Below are 21,228 nucleotides of genomic sequence, written 5' to 3'. Positions count from 1 at the left end.
AGGCGCATGTAACGGTTTCCCCCTGCTTACAGTCTTTGTGCTAAGCTAGGCTAACCATATCCTGACTCCAGACCATACTTAACACAAAGGCATGAGATTGATATTGATCGTCTCATCTTGAGAATTCACATTTCCCAAAATGTTAAATTATTCCTTCAAGGGTTCCCCATAGAGATTTTATAATAATACAAAAACACAAGGAAAACATATCCCTATCTAACCATAGGTTTAATGAAACATGATGAATCACAATGTTTGATTAAATGTAGTGATAAAACATGACGACTTTATTTTATTATATAGATATGCTTTTATTAGAAATAAGACACATTCATTTTGTGCTCTGAAAACTGTACATTAACAAAGAGGCGACCCCAGTAAAATAAAAAGGGGAGTGAGGGAAGGTGGGAGGGGTGTGTGTGGCAGGGTGGGGCGGGTGGGGGGTTTAGAGGTTTGGAGGTCAGGGGTCAGCGATCAGGGTTTTGACAAATACAGATCTGAGGGAGTGACTGGCGGTGATATCAAAACACACACTGTTACATTGCGATACAGAACACTCGTATAGTCCAGTACCCTGAAAGGACAGGGGAGGGAATGGGAGGATCAGTATCAGAATAATCATGTTCATATTTATAATAATGATAACAACTATTCCCCAAGCACAGGTAAGAAAGATATTTATAGGCTAAAATCCATTCTGTAGAACTCTGTGAAATAATTACAATGCTGTACATCAGGACTCCAAATGAGCCTTGTGCTTTCTCTGTGTGCGACCAGCATCCCTCTGACGAACTCTGCCTTGTACAGAACATCACCTTTAATCCTCATACTATATATATTTATAGATATAGTCATTTACTCATATTCCAGTGCTCGACACACACGCATACACACATACACAAGTAACTTTTTCCTTAGCATCATCAAACACCCCCGTCATATTTTGCATTTACTGTACCAAGCCTGCTTGTACATCAACAAACTGACATAAACAGCATGTATTCGTCCAATGTGGCTCCTTCCGGACGTGCCGACAGTGGCGTCTATGTTGTCCCTCTGTGGGCTGCGTTGAGGTTGAGGGCTGATTAGAGCACAAAGCCTGCTAGCTGGCGTCTCTGAGGTGTCCGTTGATGAGAAGGCAACCTGCCATTTTGGCTCAGGGTGATGTATTTGATTTTTTTTTAACCCCCCTTTCCCACCTGGCTTGTCGCTGCAGGGCCGACCTTGCCCCACTGGGATCAGGAGGGATAAAGTGGTGGAGCCAAAAGGATTGGGGTGAGCTGTAGGAAGGAGAGAACTGCATTGAGGGGCACATAAGTGTATGTTTGGCAGTCTGCCTCCTCAAACCCTTGTTGTTATTTTTTTGTCCATGACTGATGTTGAAGAAGAGGCGTCTGAGGCCATATACAACGTCAGCATTGATCAGGGGAAAGAGAGAGCGGAACAGTGATGCAACAATACTTCAAACAGTTAAAAAAAAGAAAAAAAAAAGAGACATAATCATGACTATTACATTGTAACCATTTAATACAAGGGGTAAACATTGCATGATTACCTTTGCTATGCTGTTTATTACATGACTGTATGATGCACATACAGTAGCTGAATCTGCTACTTTGGCAATCTGTCTTGCATGTGAGCCAGCATGGTATCCAAGACCATATACAAGATGACCAGTTTTTTTCTGGTGAAATTCAAACATCAAACATCAAATGAAACAAGATAGAAAGAGACACCATGTTCCTGTTCTCTCTTTAATTGGTTAAATTGATTTTATGATATTGTGACACTTCTCTCTCCTCCTTGCCTCACTTTCCCCTCACATTCTCGCAGAGGGCTCCCTCCAGCCTTTGATTAGAAATACAGAGCAGGGCAGTGTATGTGGTGTGTCTGCTTGTTTGTCCAAGAGCATTTTGGGGAAAAAAGGGAGTTGTGGGTGTGAGGCAGCCCGTCTTGATCACACCTCTGTCTGCAGGTCCATGATCTCCTGGCCCACCAGAGGAATGGTTGCGCTGGTCTTCTCCCACTCCACCGTCTGCATCTCCAGAGGGGAGGCCACCACTGTCTCCAGGTCCTTCCTCACCCAGGATGGGGGGGAGTGGGTCTTCCTAATGCCCTCCCATGCCCTCTTACTCGGAGTCTGCTGCTTGTCCTGATGGCAGGAGGAGAGGGGGAAAAAATCTTGTTTGGCAAAGATAGTAGTAAAATCTGTGTTGTATCTGAGTTCTTTTGGTGGACCTCTTTCATCTAAAGCTGCTCTCTATCGGTCTAGCTCAGTAATTTTCTACATTTCTTAAAGGAATAGTTGGACATTTTGGCAAATACACTTATTTGTTGTCTCACCAAGAGTGACATGAAAAGATCAATACCACTCGTGTATGTCAAATATGGAGCTGGAACTAGGAGGCTTAGCTTAGCATAAAGACTGCCAAAAATGTTGAATGTGGTTCAGCAACACAACATCATCAGGCAAGGCACTACATTGGCCAAACAAACTTCTGTACAGTGTTTTGCAGTCTGATAAACCTTTAAACACATTAATCTGTAGCCCTGGCTTGACTTCCTGGATCATATTTCATTGTCTCACTGGTGCCTTAAACACCACACCCCCACCGACGCAGCTTGCATTGTTTTAATGCAGGGCTTTTTTAGGTCAGGATGCTGCCTTACAGTTTTTATGCTAAGCTTAGCTAACTACCTCTTAGCTCCAGCTCCAGACATTAGAGTTGATCTTCACAACTTACTCTGATACTCAAATATGCGTGTTTCCCAAAAACTACTCAAACTATTCCTTTAAGATTCCTTTTCACAAACTCCTATAAAATGGATGTGAACTTGCTGATTTAGTCAAAAATGAGTATATGCACAAAAATCTAACTAGCTATGCTAATATGGACTGGGATGCATCTATGATTGTATTGTAGGATTCTATTGATTGGCACATCCTCAAAACACATCTTGTATCCACCTTGGAGAAGTTGATCTCTCTGCCTCTTCAATTTGTATGATCAATTTACAATGACATGTTTTTTTTTGTTTGCTTTTTTTTCTCTGGAGAGTGATTCTGCAGGACTATCACAAATATTGGTTTGGGTTCTGAAACTATCGGTGTCCAATAGCTGTGGCCTTGTCTTTAAAACTTGGACTTAGCCCTAGGCCAGAGGAGACCTGACTCCAAAGCCGTTCAACAAACGGAGCTGAGGGGGTTATGCAGCAGAGGGGAAATGGTGCCATGGAATGACTGCAGTTATAAGGCCAACATGGATTCCTTCTGTACCCAGTGCTGGTGACATTGTAGGGAGACTAGCTTCCAAGCAACCAAAGCCCAAGCTAATTTCCTATTGTTTAGTGGGATAAAGACTGTGTGAGTCAGCTAGCTAATAGCCTTGCCAAGGAATACAAAAAACCAATTCTCCACATAACAAATAATAATGTCTTGAATCTCAACACTACAATTAGCTATAGCGTAGCAAAGTGGGTGGACATTCCTGCAAAGACAATGTTAGCTGACTGTTGACGTTGAGGTTGTCATTGAGGTTATTGGGTATTGTAGAATTCAGCCATTAACCACACCAAACTTATGTAGAAATAATTAAAACTGTTGGCCAAAACATAAACCTATCATATGATTAAATTATCAAGAAGGCATGAGCGTCTATGATGAAGAGCACTGTGGATATTGTTAAAACAAAACTTTCAAATAGGAGTTTTCAGGGGCTTTAGTTCACAGTTCTATTTTGCCAAGCTACATGTAGCAGTTTAGCAGGTAGCCAACCTGCTAGCTCATACTACTAGTGGCACAAAGCTCTATAATCATTGTTAGCTTGCCAAGCTACACACTAGTCATTGCATATCTGCTTAAACACATGACATACACAGACACAGAATTGGCATGGTCAGAGAAAATGTAATTACTTTTGAAAATAATCAAACCTAAACATGCCATTGTTGGGCAGCAGAACTTTAGCCTATGCTTAGTTAGAGCCTATGCTGCTATCTCAACAAAAAATAACTCATAAGACTGTTGTTGCGATGCGTTGTCTTGTAACAAGTTGCATAATTTGAGAGAACCTTCAAATATTTGCCACATTTAGACTGACAGTGTGTCTTTAGCTAAGTTTGTAGTTGTAGTTTTTACGCCCACCAACAATTACGCCCCTATGCCCTCATGGCTAATTTGCTCTGGCACTGACATTGTGAACAGATTAAAAATACTATCTTCAAAATGAATGCACTTATAATTAAACAGGCAACTCCACTCAAGTGTGGTGATTTATGCTAATGATAAGAGAAAAGGAGAACAACATTAGATATAGGAGGGGGAGGGGGGGGGCAGAACAGAATAAAGTTAAACTCTTTACACTCATGTTGGTCTTGTCGCTGCTGGCAGAGGACACACTCCATCTTTTGGCAGCTTTGGCGTCAACAGGTGGAGATTCTCTATCCTTGTCTGCACTGTGAATCTTCCTGTTCAGGTCCTGAAACATGTCCTGGTGGCGTTTCCGGGTGTGCATTATCTTCTACACAGGAACATTGCACGTTATGTACAAGGTAAACAGCACAGGCTACCATCAATCCTACTTTATCCCCTTCACATTCAATGTCTCTTATCTCAACACTACAGTCACAGCCCAAACTTTGAATAATAAATGTATGCAAACATCTAGAGGTCTGAGTAGCTAAGAGACATATCAGCTTTTTGGTCTAAGTCTGAAAAAGCTCTGTAGGAATCAAAGAGACTAAAATTACCTCAAAGTCAAGCTCTGCATAGCGTGATTTTCGTCTCTGGGGGAAGATGAGACAGAGAGATTAAAGATGTGTCTTGATATTGTGTGCCTTGTGAGCAGACAAATGCTCAAGTGTTTCTTAAGTAATTCATTCTGTATCTCCACATCAGCAAGGTGTTTCTGGGGCTCAGAAGAGAGCCGCGAGACATTCAGGGAGGAAACAAGGTTTGCTGCTGGTCATTCTGACCCTGTTGGCACAAGTTTGCAGTTAACAGATTGTGACCGAATGACCTTTAAGTCCTCCGTCATGGAGTGGTGAAGGAAAACCTGACCTTCAGGCTGCTCGGTTGCTGTAGCAGCTGCCGCTTCGCACACCATTATGGAAGTGTGTTTTGCCCTGAAGTGAAAAGACACCAGCAGGCAGACGTCCAGGCCACTGTGTGCTGATCACTGTGTCGTCTCATTCTGCCACTGCTGTCTGCACTAGTAGCAGAGTGAAAACTAACCTTTTCACAGATGCTATCCTTACATGGGGCCAGAAAATGCTGGGATATTTTTTGTGATGCAGTGTTTGTTATGGATGAAATAAAGGGGCTTGTTGCCTTATTTAAAGCATCATAGAGGGGATGATCTCTGTTAATCATTTCTTTTTCTAAGGAGAATGAAATAATGCTCTGTTGCTAAAACAAAGCCTGTGGCAAAATACATGCCACATAGATGATTCTAGCACAATACTATGGATTATCACTTGTTATTATACAGTGTTGACTATATAAATGGCTGCATTTCATGCAAACTTATAGATGATTAAACCAAAAGTAAGCAGTCATGACCAGTGGAATCGCTGACATTGATAAATGGGTAAGACAAGAAACTGATTTATGGCTAAAAAGTCCCTTTTTTAAATCTGTGATAATAAAGAGCAGATATGATGAGAAGGAAATTATGTTTAACACAATGATACTACCATAAATTCTCAAACAAAAGCCAGTATTTAAATAATGGCCAAGTCTCAAAAAATAGCTACAAATTTATTTTATATAATTTCCACACTTGCACAGGATTATTCTATCAGTACAACAGAGTCATGTCATGCTCATCTATTCCAATCACTTCTACTTTGTCATTTTTTCGATCTGTGTTAAGCTACTATCAATGAAACACCACTTCCTGCAGATGTTACGGGACAGGAAATGATTATGCCCTATGAGCTGCTGGAAAGATTTTAATGTGTGAGTTTTTAAGTGTTGAGTTTTTTTGAAAGAAGCTTCACTGAAAAAATGGGAAATTAGAAGTGAATGGAATTAATTACTGATTGGGAACAGTAGTTTTGTTAAAAAATAAACTCAGAACAGTGGAATGGTCTGTATGGCATGATTCTGTTGGTGCTGTGTAAATTTATATTACTCTGGATTTATCAAGAAAACTGTTAAATGTGGTTCAAGTGTTGAACTGCCATTAACAGCAAATTAAAAATGGGCAGATCAGAAAACAGGGAGATGTCTTATAAAATTAGATAAAATATACTTCAACTGTGGATATTCCAGCATAATGGTTTGTCTCTAATCTTGATTTTGAGTCTAAACACGTTTCTAATAAAGGGTGTCTTATTTCTGCAGTTAAATTTTTTTTTTGAGAATTTATGGTATGTTTTTGTAGCAGGATATAGAAGAGACTCATCCTCACCCAATGACCCTGCTTTACATGCATGTCTTATCTCTTATTTTAAGTATGAAGTATGAGGCTGATAATGTATTGCTAGTTATATACTAATTAGTTTACTGGTCTCACCTCCAGCGAGCTCATGGACAGTGTAGAGACGGTCTCACTCTTGGACATCACACCGGAGTTTCCGGAGTCTCCTCCGTCACACATGCTGTTGGCTACCTGGGAGTCTCTGGGTATGTTCTGCAGGTTGTGCGCAGGTGAGTCTCTCTCTGAGCATGATACACTGACCTGGTCAGCAGGCAGGCTCTTCAGCCCAAAGCCAGGCACTGGCTCGCTGTTGGCAGGGTTAGCCAGGTGGATGAGCCTTGTCTGAGGCAGCTGCTCAATGCTGATGTTATACTTGGCTGTCTGCTCCTCTTTCCCCTTGGCTGGCTTCAGGGTGCCTGTGTTATTGGTTGGTAGAATGACGTACCCCGGGCCTTTGCCAGTGCCCTCAGAGCTGCTGCCTTCGCCATTCCCTCGAGGCAGCTCTCCATCCAGCTGCTTGAAGAGTTCGCCGTCGCAGATATAGATGGATTTGGCACCCGGCAGCTCGGTGCTGATTCCCTTAGTGGCTCCCTTCTCCCTGCGCAGCGTCAGAGTGTGGCTGGTGTAGTCGGCCACGTTCTGGAGGTGAACCTTGGCCATGCATGTTGGCATGGTGTTAAAGTTAAAGTTAGAACCCTTCTGAAGGGTGAGAGTCCCAGCGGAGGCTTTTTCTTCCCCCTGGAGGGATGATCGCTTCATAGTGCCTGGAAGCAAGACAAAGACAGGAAACCAGTCTCAGATAAAGGGTTGGACCATGGATGGATTTACCCACTTGGGATCCCTGGGGCATATAAAAACTGTGTCCCAACTGATCCCTGCACCCCCTCACTGTGCATTATGTATTCTGTTGTCTTCCAGTAAACCCATTAAACACATATGTTTATATATTTATTAATAAACACAATGTGAAGCAAACCAATGTCAGTCTCTAGTAAAACTCTATAGCTATGAACCATTGTGTATAAATATAATATAACAATTTAAAGCAGTTAAATGCTTGTTTAGCTATTGGAATCACTATAAAAACAAACTAACAGAAAATATGTTTGCCAGTAAACACAGATAAGTCAGTTTTGCAACTGTAAAATATTTTGGCCACAATTCCTAAAAAAATGCATCAAGGGAATCCTCATCAAAAAAATAAATTGCTTATGTTATCAAATATCCGCAAATAATGTATTTTGTTATCAGATTTCTTTAACTGTTAAATATTGGGGCAGTTGCTATATGGTATCAACTGTTGGACAAATTTATATTGTCTCATGGCCAAATCCTATATATTAATATACTTGGCTTTAGTGGAAAGCCAAGTATAGTGATGCTATTTTCAAGGCTGTTCAGCCCTGCAGGGAAATGATGCATACACATGATAATGTGATCCAGCAGGCAATATCAGCAGACTCAATCCAAAAAAAAAAACATCGCTATCACCCTTCAAACACCCATATTGGTCAAACCCTGCTGAGTGGGCTGACAAATCAGAAGATCTCAAGAAAGTTCCTGTTTTTTAATATATAATAAAAAAAATGACAGTACATGGCTGCCATCTTGCCTGCTGTTACCTTGTGACCCCAAACTCATTTCACCATAACAGCTGTTGGCTTATGGCAGAATGCATCACCCACACCATATCCAGGCTGCTAAACAGCATCAGACGCTTTTATTCACAAGACTAAATATCTTACAGTCGCTCTCTGTGCTCCCTCCTCCTTCTTGACATAAACAAAGAGAAAAAACAATCATCTCTCTTTGTTCTTTTCTGTCTTTTCTCGATCGGGCCTGTCTGTGTCTCAATAGCTTTTCTGCTCCAGATGCTTTTCTTGATATCCTGTCTCAAGAGATAATCAGATTTTCACTCCCAGCGGATATCAGAGCAGAGCCAGTATCTGATGCAGCACTGTCGGGAGGGACTTAATTGTGCAGCGGCAGTGTAGGAGAGACTCAGACAGCCCTATTTATCTGCATATAACTGCTCAGCACACGTTCGTCCCACTCCCATCAACCTGGGCTAAACTGCGTTATGCAGCAGTAATGTGTCGTATCTCTTGTCAAAACAGCTCCTTGGCGAAGGGAGTCTGCTGTGATGTTGATTGTAAGACACAACTGCCTAACTGAGGGGGAACATGCCTCACATCTGTTCCTGCAACGCTGAGGAATACAGAGAGGAGGCACAGAGAGACATCTGTAGCTTTTGAACAGTAGTCCCCAAAGTCAAATCAAATGTACGCGCAAACACAAAATCCAACACTTTCTACCTGGAGCTTACCTGATCTGCAAGCCATATCAACGTCTTTCTCAAAGTCAGTCTGAGGACAGAAAAACAGTAAATATTGTATTTAGTGCACACGCCCATATTCAAAATAACATCTGATTATAAGAAAAAAAAAACCCCAACATATTCATACCATGAGCTGAGCATGGCCATTCTGGAAAGATCCTCCTGAATCTCCATTCGTGTCCTCCTGACGGTCCACCACACGGCACTTCACTGCCTCCTGAACCTGTTACAGATCATGAGAGCATAAAGTAGATTATTGTACTGGTAGGGTATACAAACACAAATACATCAGTTTGCAAATACTAAGCATGTGTCCTCTATTAAATAAAGCTCAAAGCCTACAGCCCCTAAAGTCTGTAATGTTTATTACACATTAAATTGAAAAAGTATTAGATGTGACAACTGGTGTATTGCTCGTCTTAGAGTCTAACAAGTAGTGAGACTAAAAATGTCCGTTTTAATGGCAGCCAAAGGTCATTGGGATCATGTCCATTTTGATCAGGGGGAAATTTGTGTTGCTGATGGATGCTCGGAGAAAAGTCTGGGGTGCACCAAAGTCAATCGGAATCGTCCTCTGGCAACCGTGACTATGGACATCAAATTTCATGCCAATCTGTCCTGAAATTGTCGAGATATTACGCTCTTGACCAAGACATTGAACAAACGAACAAGCAGACCAACTGATCTACCAACATTCACATGCTGGTGGTAAAAATGTGAATCTGGTCGAGTCTGCGTTATTCACCTCTGCCATGCAGTTTGACTTGTTACATATTCAATGTAATGCAAGTAATACGAGTAATGCGGTAATGCGAGGTACCTCTCTGCGCAGGATGCAGTGCACCATGACAATGACGAACCCTTCCAGTGAATCAAAGACAGCAAAAAGAATCTGGAAGAGCGCAGAGCGCCGGTCAGTGATTGCGAGGACGGCTGACATCCATGTAAGGGCCAGGAGGGGCAAAACCACACAGGAGCTCCACAGTGATGCCCTGCAGGGCGGAAGGGGAATGGCAGTCAAAAAGAGCACTGGTAAACCTTTTTACACAGGAAAAGCCTATGGTGTTTTCTAACAATTATGGTGTAAACTGTACATATGATTTCATTTAAATACATTTCATATTTGTTATTAGCTAAGAAAACAACAAAAGAGAAACTGTATATCATTTCTTTCGTGACATCTAAAAAAGTAGAGAATGTAATGTGTAACACAATCCTAAACAAATCTCCTACTTGCTCTTGATAACTGTCCACGCTGATAACATAGTGTTAGCAGCCTTCAACTCTAACCATGCATAAGTACATAACATCACAACAAATAATTATGTTACTATCACAAACAAAAACATACATCCATTATTTTCAGATATATATGTTCGTAATTCACATATATTACATGCATGTATGTTTAAGATGGTTCAATCAAACCATAGAGGATATAGTGCCACAGGAAAGAGAGGGAGGAGCGAGGGTGAGCAGTGGGGAAAAAAACAAGTGTAATGAGGCTGAAACAGAATGCAAAGACAAACAGAAGAGGCAGAGCAGAGAAGGACAGGGAGACAGAAAGAGAGAGTCTGAAGAAGTGTCATCCTCCCCCATCCATGTTTTTGCTCCCACTTTGCTGTTCTTGTGTTTTTCTGACTCATTCCATTTGTTCTAATGTGCAGATAAGGAATAAACAAGAACAGTAACTACTGTAATGAAAGGATCTTTCCCATTTAACAGGTGTTCACATTAAATTGGAGAATATTCCAGAGGTGGAAAAAGACCTTTACTTATGTAAAATTATATGATGCATGCAACAATGGAAAAAGACTCCATTATAGCCAAGAGTAGTGCATTCAAAGATTTTCTATGTTTCACATGGTAAATTTGGCATGGCATAATACATTTTCACAGCACTAATTCCATTGATACAACAGTCATGTCATACTTGCCGCTCTGAGTTTCTCTGACTATTTCTTATCAATTCTGCTTTGCAGGTTTTTTTCAATCTGTGCTACCTCCTGCTGATGTTTCACATTAAAAGTGTATCAGAGAAGAGAGTGATTTGGCCCCTGAGCTGCTTTAATGTTTTCAATGCTTAACATGTGCAGGAAGTGTTGAGTTTTATTGACAGGAGCTGAAGACGGATAAAAAAACAAACAAACAACAAACTGCAAAGTAGAACTGAGAGTTAATTAGTCAGTGAGAACTGTACTTATGTTAAAAAGAGTATGACGCATCTCTTGTACTGATAGAAATAGAGCTGTACAATGTATGTTATCCTGAATTTATCAAGACACATGGATAAATATACTGTAAGTTTAGTTGTTATTTCATAAACCTATTAAAGGTATTTAATTGTTGCAGCTGGTTTACTCCTTAAAGTGGACACATACACATACACCTGCCTGAAGACACCATTGTCTGACTTACAGTGTTTGCATCTACGTCCAAATACTAATAATGGCTAACATATAAGGCAGGTTAGCACACGTTAGAAAAGCATGCACTAATAGAGATTTAATGGGGGAAAATAACAATAAGCATCATTTACTGTCTATCAAGACAGAAGACATAAACTACTTGGCTTTGAAATAGTGTCTAATTGTCAGAATGTCCTGTTCAAATTCTATCAATGCATTACATTTTCCAAAGCTCATCAATTAGTTTGCATTTAATAATGTATTCATTAATAGAATATGAAACATCAAACAAACATATTAACATAAAAAATAATGTCTAACAAATGGAAAGCCACAAAGCAGCAGTATCAAAACTCTAACTGTACTTAGTTACTTTCCACCTCTGGTATTAAATGGGGCTAAAGCAAAGCCGTCAGTATTTGGGTTTGATGATGTTGGTCATTAATTTCCTTGACATCATTTGAAATTTGATGTGTCCCATTCTGTGAATCCTGTTTCAGAGGCTTTCCCACCCTGCCCACAGTAACACTCACAACCTCAAAGTCAGTTCTGGTATGAAATCGGTCAGAGTGTAAAAATGCTGAACACTGGCACAACATATCAGCTTCAAAAGGGCTGAATGACCACTTATTTTCAATCTGGAACTTGTTTTCCATACCAATTGTTTATGATTATTGTTATTTTACTGTAGACCTCCTTCTTCATTTGCAGGGAGTGCTGTTCTCAGATACCACCAGTAGCAGGAAATATAAAGTTAATCCTAAAAGTGATTACAACACATCCACCCACCCAGTAACACCCACATAGTGTTAGAGATACTACTGAAACTGTTGTGAACTATTTTCATGTGTTTTTTTCAGTAAATACAAACTGCAGAGTGTCAACGTCTTAGCAGTAATTAGCAGTCTTTTTTTCTGCTGACTTCAGTATCTTCATCTGGCATTACAAACTAGTGAAACATATCAACACAAGAGTAACAGGAGTGGTAACATGCAACAAGGAATTTACTCATGTTTTTATGATCGATATAATGCTGATTAAATCTTGTGTTTACAATAGACATAGACATCTAATTGTGAAACTTGTGAATTCCAAAAGATTTTATCATTTGATTTTGTTTCATATGCTGAACTACAGTTTCAACGCAGGGGCATATTGTATGATTATCCTCAGAAAGGAGCCAGTAAGCGAGGAAGGTACAGTGTATAGGCCTTAACAGTATTATCTGAATATTTAATTGTTGCCTATAGTACAGTACTAGTACAGACCTACACATATATAAGGAGAGACTCTATAGTCAGCATGGCAGCAACAAAAAAAATCATGGGACCATAATGGGACCATTAGTATTTGAATATTTAAAAGTGTTGGCTATTATATTTAGATCTACCCATAACATTTAGAAAGAGACTCTACAGTCAACAAAGGGAATATATACTACTACTGAAAGACGACTGAAAAGGTTGAGGTTGGCAACAAAAAAAATGGAACCTTTATGAGACCAGAATTATTATTTGAATATTTAAAAGTATTTCCTTTTGTATTGAAATCTACACATGTAATTTAGGAAGAGTAAAAAAAGAATCAGGACTAAAATGTGACGGGATCAGGACAGGACGAGGTTGGCAGCAAAAATAGTCATTGCACCATGATGTGATAGGAATAAACATTATTACTTCAATATTTTAAATTAGTTCCCTATTGCATTTAGATCTCCCCCGTGTCATTTAGGAAGACACTCTGTCAATACACAAAATAGATAACACACAGGAGCAGAACGAAATGAAATTGACAGATCTGAATTTGTTGCAGTGGCATGTGGATGATTACATTTTTTCCACATATTTCTGTTTATATTTTTGATGTTTTTTACTCCTTGGAGTATTTGCAACCACTAGCCGGAAAAAATGTAGGCCTATAATGTGTATGGTGTGTGATGGTGGCAGCAATGTCACATGACAGAGTATGAAGTGAAATGTTCTGTGATAATTGTTCAGTCCCAGCTATTTAAAACCTAGAGAAGCTGTGTCTGTGGACTATAACACAGAGCAACACTCCCTGCAATCAATGTCTATAGTTATGACGAGACTCTTTTAGGAAAATAGCTGACGGTAGGAAAAAAAGACCCAGGTTGAAAATAATGAAAAAGATCCATATAGGCACTCATAGATCCTAAACACCAACTGAGACAGTCAAAGTGTATTGCTTTCCTCTCTGCATCTATAGCTATGGCTTCCTCAACATTTGTTCTAATCAGCTTTGTGGCTCTGCTGGTCTCTAAACACACAGGAACAAACACACACACATACATACACACACGCATGCATGCACACACATACACACGCACACAAGCACACAGACACACACACACACACACACACACACACACACACACACACACACTCTTATTCAACCATCAATTACATATGCAGATTTATATACATATACAGTAAACATAGTTTGTCTTCAGGAGCCTCTCATACTGAGTGAAATCCTCCCTGCCAGGCCATCAGGGAGAAGAAAAAATGACAGAGGGATAAAGGAAAGAGAACCAATCAAGTGAGGGGGAAGAAGGGAGGCGTACAGTAGAGAAGAGAACAGAGGTAAAAAGAGTTAAGGAAAAATAATTAGCGGGACTAACATGGCGTTACTGGTAGCTGTGGTGGAAACGTCAGCCGAAGAGATAACTCCGCACTTGGCACATTTGAGCGTCATATTGTACAGTGGCACTGTCATCTGACTGCAAAGTCAAATTAACACGCTGTAACATACACAAACAGATACAATGCACCTACACACAGACTTGCACAGATGCGCGTGCGCATACGAGCACGCACAAACAGTCACGCAAACAGTGAGTCACAGTGTTCTCACACAATCTCTCTCTCAGGGCTACGGTCCAGCTCGGAGTTTTGTGTGTGTTTTTGGGGTTTTACCTGTGTGTGTGTGACTCGGGGGACGGGGGAGATGGGGCCAAGACATAGCCGTTGGTGTATATTGTAGATTTCACATGATGTCTGTTTCTCTTCACAAACCACTGGTTTATTTGCCTGAAGGCACTGGGACTCGCTCTCAATATTTTACCCACTCAACCATTTATCTGCTTGTAATACAAAAAGCCTTCATCTAAACACCTAATTCCATGCATTTCATCTGCCTGCTGAGGATTTACATCTCTGCTGCTCTGATGATAACAATGTGCTAGATGTGCCTCACCCCTGCTCATCCCTATCTGTGGTGACTGCTTATAACGATTGATACCAAGCTCTAATGTTAAGGCTTACACCCAGATACATCTCAGACCTCCACTCTCATGAATCCACATGCACACATGTACAAGTAACAGGCTCTATCAGCAATCACAATGAGCACTCAAAAAGAAAAAAAAAACCCTCAGTTACAATGAAAGTGGTTTATAACATCAATTAGTTCAATGTACTTGTTTAACTGTGTGTTCCCTCAACCAGCAAAACCAGCCAACTCTGGTAGAGTTGCAAATTGGGAGGAGGCATTTTTGTTGTTCAAGGTTCCGAAAGCAAAATTCATTGTCCACATAGACAACAAGGTTTTCTGACAATTGGAGCATTTCCAAGGCATGAAATGAATAGGCTTGAAACTCTCCCAACTGAAACATCAATACAAAGAAAAAACAGCTGTGTGAGAAAATATTTGGTTCTTTGATTAAGAGACAGAAGTACAAGCCTATACACAATCAGCAAAGTCATTGTCCAGATCTTGGGATACTGTGAAATCCCTAAAAATAATAGTCAGATGACAAAATCTATTAATTTTAACATTAACCTTCATTTTCTCTTCCAAACAAGTTTAAGGGCCACATACATTCCAAAACAGAAGTAGATACACATGCTGTTTATAATATTTTGGCAGTATGCATATGTAGATGTGTTCACACATGAGCAAATTATTGACTACACTTGCATGGTCCACGTAAACCTGCATGAACATAAGGAGAGTGTAATTTGTGTTCGACCCAGGGGTTTGTTTACAACCTGTCTGATCATCTGACTGCTTGTGATTTTTGCCCTGTTGGAGCTATTTTTAGCAATATTGCCGCATTTGGAGATCTCAGCAATTACTTTGGTGAGCACAATTAGGCAGTGACCTCATTTAGGATCCTAGTGGCCTGACGGTAGAAGCTCGTCCTGAGCTTCTTAGTGCTGGCCTAGAGTATCCAGTACCTTCTTCCCGACTGTAGCAGCGGTCGGGAAGAAGCCTTATTCTAGCCTTATTCTTGTGGTAAATATCCTTTAGGCAAGGTAAAGCACTGCCTATTGTATGTTCAGCCAAACAAACCACTCTTTGCAAGGCCTTGCGGTCCTGTTCGGTGCTGTTTCTGTTCCAGGCAGTGATGTTCAGGATGCTCTTGATGGTGCAGGAGTAGAAATTCCTCAGTATTTGAGGGGATACCCAGAATTTCCTCAAGCATCTGAGGTGAAATAGTCTCTGCCTCACCTTTCTCACCACAGAGTCAGTATGCAGTGCCTAGGTCAGGCCCTCGGTGATGTGGACACCAAAGTACTTTAAGGTGTTCACACTCTCCACCAAGGACCTGTTGATATTAAGAGGGGCGACATTCCATCTACTATCAACTCTTTAGTCTTGCTGACGTTCAGGAGTAGGTTGTTGTCCTGACACCAGAGGGTCAGGTCCTCTACTTCCTTTAGGTAGGCCTTTTCATTATCTGTAATCAGGCCCACCACAGCTGTGTTGTCAGCAAACTTGATGATGGTGTTGGAGTCGAAAGTGGCTACAATGGTGTGTGTGTACAGGGAGTACAGAAGGGGGCTCAAAACACAGCCCTGGGGTGCTCCAGTGTTAAGGATGAGGGTAGAAGAGTTTTTTCCACCTACTTCACCACATGGTATCTGCCTGTCAGGAAGTCAAGGACAAGCCACATGCACAGAAGTGTTTAATCCCAGGTCCTTGAGCTTTGTGACGAGCCTGGAGGGAACTATGGTGTTAAAGGCTGAACTGTAGTCAATGAACAGTAATCTCACATAGCTCCCTTTCTTCTCCAAGTGAAATAGGGTGGTGTGGAGGATGTGTGCTATGGTGTCTTCTGTTGATCAACTGGGACGGTAGGCAAACTGTAGTGGGTCCAGTGTGCTGGGTAGTGAGGAGCACTTGTAATCCTTGACCAGCCGTTCAAAGCACTTTATCACTACAGAGGTGAGTGCCACTGGGCGGTTGTCATTCAGGCAGGCTGGTCTTGTTTTCTTGGGCACAGGAATGATGGTGGACTTCTTGAAGCATGTAGGTCTGACAGACTGAGTCAGGGACAGGTTGAATGTCATTGTGACCACCGGCACTAGTTTGAGGATCCTCCCACTGATACCATCTGGTCCTGCTGTTTTCTTGGTGTTCACATGCTTGAAAACCCTCCTGATGTCAGAAAGGGTGATAGGTGTGAGAGGTTCACACACCCATCCATTAATCTCTGCTTCAGCTGTTTTTGCTTGTTGGCTGCTGATGGCCTCATAGCAAGCATAAAAGTTGTTTGGCTCACTTGCTAGAGATGCATCAGCACTTGACAAGGAGGGGCGGGTCAGCTTGTAACCATAGTTCTTACACTTTGCCACATGCTTCTGGGATTGTCCTCCTGGAATTATAGTTCCACTTTTTTTCCCATAATTCCTTTTTGCCTCCTTCACTGCTTTTCTTACGTTGTAGGCTGCTGTTTTATAATTGTCCATGTTTCCAGACTGCAGCCCTAAGTTGTAGGCTGCAGTGCATGTGTTTATGGCATTGCAGACGGTTCTGGTATTGCAAGGTTTCTGGTTGTGGAATGTTTGAACTGTAGTTTTGGGTACAGCTGCTTCTATTGTTTAACAAACTAAATCCAACACAGACTTGCCAGTGATATCCAGGAACTTGCATCAGACTGCATCATGTAGTGCAAACTCTAGGGTGGCCTCTGATTGGCCTGACCATTTTCTGACCTCTTGTGTCACTGGGGGCATGCGTCGTAGTTTGTTTTGCACATTTCAAGATAACCGCATGTTTGTTTCCCCTTGTGGTGCAGTCAATATGTTGGTGGAAGGCAGGCATCACCTTCTTAAGGTTAGCCTGATTGAAGTCTCCAGCTACAATGAGCGCAGCGTCAGGATTACCAATCAGTGAGTAGTTAAAGTTTTTGCAAAGATCTGACAGGGCAGTCTCTGTGCACACTTGTGGTGGGATGTAGACTGCTGTGATCATGACTGATGTAAATTCCCTTGGTAGAAAGTGCAGTCTGCATTTGACTGACAATAACTCCAGATCAGGTGATCAGGAACGGGATAGCATTTTAATATTCCTGCTGTCACACCATTTGTTATTCACCATAAAGCACATGCCTCCTTCTTTTTTCTTCCTCCTCTGTTCTGTCAGATCAGTATACAGAAAAAGAGACACCTGGTTGAATGGCGCTTCCCAGTATTCCATTATTTAGCCAAGTTTCGGTGAAACAAAGGACATTACAGTTCCTGATATTCCATTGGAAACTGATGTGGGCACGGAGGTCATCCAGTTTATTATCCACTGCTTATACACTGGCTACCAGGATGCTTGCAGAAAAGATCCATGTGGCCTGGATTGCAGCCAGTGTTTAATCCCTCCATGTTTACTTTGCTGTTTCCTCCGATGTTAAAATGGATGCAGAGAGGGTCTTGCTTGTCTATGAGGTCGAGATCGTAGCTGGTGGAGAGTTTACAAAGTGGTGAGTTGACTATTTACCTGTCCTGATGAGAGACTTGTAGTCATGTGTTATCATTGTCCAATATTATTCACAAAAAATGCAACTAATATTGTAAAAATAAGCGTAAAGAGCATATATTTGCATATATTTAGTGGAACTAATGAAGACACAACTGGTTAGGACACGCCTTCTTTTCCAGAGCAAAAGCGATTGTATTTCCGTATTTAGAGCAATTTTCCATATCAAACTGATGAAGTACGCAGAAATAATTAAAACTGACAGCTATGATATAAACCTATATAACTGTTAGATCATCCAGGAGACCATCCGTGTTTCTATGTTGAGGAACTTTGAGGATATCAATGAAATAGGGCAGTGCGATATGACGATATATATCGTGTGACAAGAGAAAAGCGTCTATCATTTCATATGATGCTCGATCATTTATTTTCTTCTGACGCAACTCACACTCTTTACGGTAATATTTTTCGTCATTTGGAGTCTGTCTGTCTTTTGCGCTGATTACAATGATAAATTAATCTTTGTTTTTTACTTGCAAAGTTTTTATTGCACTTATAGCAACGTAATGAGTGACTAACTATTTATTCATTGAATTAAAATGTGCTATATCAGGATAGGTATCGTTATCAGGATATGAAATGACCTATATCGGGATATGAGATTTTGGTCATATTGCCCAGCCCAGCAATAAAACCTTTCAAATGCAAACTTACAGTAGAGAAGAATAGTTTTGGAAGAAGCAGCTCATCCTATTTCACAGCTCTTTTCAGTAAGTGACTTCACTTTGATTCCCAGATACTTTCTCATTGAATTCACATAATTCCTTCTCTGTGTCTTCTGAATGTCAGTCTCTTATATGGACTGACACCAAAATCTGATATTTACTATTGATTTTCTAGAAATACATCAGTGCCATGCCATGTTGTCTGCCTGTGGCCAGTTATTCAGGAAAATGCGATAAAACTACAAAATGGACCCAATGAAAGCTGTTTTTTGGGTGGATTTTGCTTAATGAGTTCACGGAAGGATATGGTATTGATTCTTCTATATGTATTTCCAACAGCATACACCTAAAAACAGTAACAGATGATTTCCTGGTATGATCCCAGAAAAACCATATAACTTTATACTCCCAAAAAGCCCCAAATCACCAGGGTTCAATTTATAAGTCTGCATATCCCTCCACTCTCGTAGCTAGACAAAGACTGAATACAACATTGGCGATATTGACAAGTAATAACAAACTAATCTGTTACCATATGGCCTCCTGCTAAACAACAATTAAAGCTGAAGAGCTGAGGGAATCGATTTTTGTAGCCCCTGGATGCCTGGATTAAAAATCACATAATGGAAGAAATTCAATTTCAAGTAAAAGGGCAATACAGCCACTAAATGTACGCTGTAGGCAGTGATATTAAAAAGCAATCAACACTTTTTGAAATACAACACCATTTCCCCAGACTTAAGGATTGAGAGGCAAAAGGTGGGTGTTTGGGTGGGTGGGGTGAGATGCATTAAGCTAAATAAATAGATATCCAATAGGGACAAACATCAAATGGATCGGGTACAATTTAGTCCCTGAGTCAAACATAAACCTTCTCTATGCTTCACAAGGTGTTCAAAAGCTTTGCATCAAATGGAATGCTAGGAATGGGTAGAACTTGTTTAAGCTAAAAAGACCTTTTTGTCTAAAAGCTTAATGTTTGATTAACATACTATTACAACCTGTAAATAGACAGGCTTGACGATTGAAAGCATTTAAGCATTTGTTAAGGAGGAAACAAACTCCAGTGCTGGGTGGAATTAGGCCTCTCCTGTCTGTTTTAATTTTCTCAGTGAATTAGCCTCTAATTTTGGGAGGTGGTGAGGAGGGGGTGGCAGCGGACTCAGCAGCAAGGCCTGTCTCCGAGGTGTGAGCCGACCTGTCTGGTGCAGATGCTGCTGTGCGCTTAATTAGATGCAGCACAAATTAATTAGCTTCATTAAACATGTTTTGCATTTGAACCTTGAGAAACGCATGCAGGAGAGGCAAGTGGGTGGAGGGTCAGTAAAAGGGAGGAAAAACATTTTCTTTCCTTTTCTTTGTCCACCACAGAGTCAACTACAAGCAAAAATAAAACATCAGTCCAGACCAGTAAGATCATGTTCACATACATTTCAAGTGGAACTCCACCAATTTTACACATCAAAGGTGTTGGGGAGTACTACTACATATGCCTCAAGGGCTGTCACTTGAGTCAGTGTCAGTTGGGGCTGAAGATACAAGTTTGAAAATGGGGGTGTGGGGTTAGAAAGATGTGAGGTTACTGGACCTCTGTAGCACGCTGCTCATCTCTGATAATGTACCTCAAGGCTATATTAGCTGCTACTAGCATAACACACCAGAATGTCTGACTGAACTGTTGGTGGCTGAGTTGCATTGTGGGTAGTGGCATTGTAGGCACCAGGTTTTGGCAAAGAAGAAGAATTTGTGGAATAAAAAGACAATATCTCTGATTCTGCTGCATTGATTTTTACCCTTTTTTAAAAAATGTCAATTGTGAGTCCAAAAGTGTTATAGAAGTGCAATGCTAAATCTGTGCAATACCAATAACCAAAAATGTATTATTCTGTAATTTGTAACTATCGTCGTTCTGACCATGATAAATTAGTTAAAATTTGACTCACTTCAAGACATGATTTGTCTAAAATCTTCAATCTAATCAAGACAGTCCTACTTGAATAAACCTATTTATTATTCATCTCAACTGAGTGAGATGCCCCTTTTCCATTTATGCTGATTCAGAGGTGAGTTAGTTATTGCCCTTGGTGTGAGATCACACCTTGGGAGACCCTTTCCAATGCCCCCAGGACGGGAGCTCACCCTCAGAGACAACCTGAGGAGCTCTGATATCCACAAAGAACACAAAGAAGAGTAGAATTGCTGATAGGAGCCAGCTGAGGTGGTTCATCAAAAGATGTGTCCTAGAAGACTCCATGTGGAGATGGCAGGAGACCCCAGGGAAGACTCAGAACACACTGTATGTCTCCATCATATCCTGGGATCATTCACAGATCCTTTACTTAGCTTGATGCCACTATGACCTGGACCCAGATGTGTTTCCTGATTTACACACTGTGGTAATGGCCATTGATGTTGTGTGCCTGCTGATTGTCTAGTCAGTGAATTACAACAGCCAGATACCTGCTGAGAATAGTAAGATGGAAGTATGTGAACATATCTTCCACAACTTAAAGACAGCCCCCCCCTCGGCAAGGACAACTGGAGAGTTGTATGACATCACAAGTGACAGCAGTGGAGAGCACCACTCCAAGAGACCAAATGAACACCGGAAACAGATG

General features: G+C 40.9%; 1 protein-coding gene across 1 annotated transcript in view; it reads right to left on the bottom strand.

Moving 5' to 3' along the window:
* Positions 1 to 326: 326 nt before the first annotated feature.
* The window catches only part of adgrb1a (adhesion G protein-coupled receptor B1a), a 120,574-nt gene continuing 99,672 nt past the window's right edge, over positions 327 to 21,228 (bottom strand). Inside the window, exons 24-32 of the mRNA XM_042424000.1 lie at positions 13,810 to 13,908; positions 9,581 to 9,752; positions 8,888 to 8,983; positions 8,749 to 8,788; positions 6,519 to 7,186; positions 4,750 to 4,785; positions 4,362 to 4,520; positions 3,776 to 3,778; positions 327 to 2,152 (exon numbers count right to left, since the gene is read on the bottom strand). Coding sequence (XP_042279934.1) covers positions 1,958 to 2,152; positions 3,776 to 3,778; positions 4,362 to 4,520; positions 4,750 to 4,785; positions 6,519 to 7,186; positions 8,749 to 8,788; positions 8,888 to 8,983; positions 9,581 to 9,752; positions 13,810 to 13,908 — 1,468 coding nt within the window. The 3' untranslated portion in view covers positions 327 to 1,957. The remainder of the gene's footprint in view (positions 2,153 to 3,775; positions 3,779 to 4,361; positions 4,521 to 4,749; positions 4,786 to 6,518; positions 7,187 to 8,748; positions 8,789 to 8,887; positions 8,984 to 9,580; positions 9,753 to 13,809; positions 13,909 to 21,228) is intronic.

The sequence above is a fragment of the Thunnus maccoyii genome, chromosome 10 (assembly GCF_910596095.1).
Source record: "Thunnus maccoyii chromosome 10, fThuMac1.1, whole genome shotgun sequence".
Classification (NCBI taxonomy): Eukaryota; Metazoa; Chordata; class Actinopteri; order Scombriformes; family Scombridae; genus Thunnus; species Thunnus maccoyii.
The sequence above is the reverse complement of the archived record's forward strand: the minus strand, read 5'-3'. Positions and strand labels throughout refer to the sequence as shown.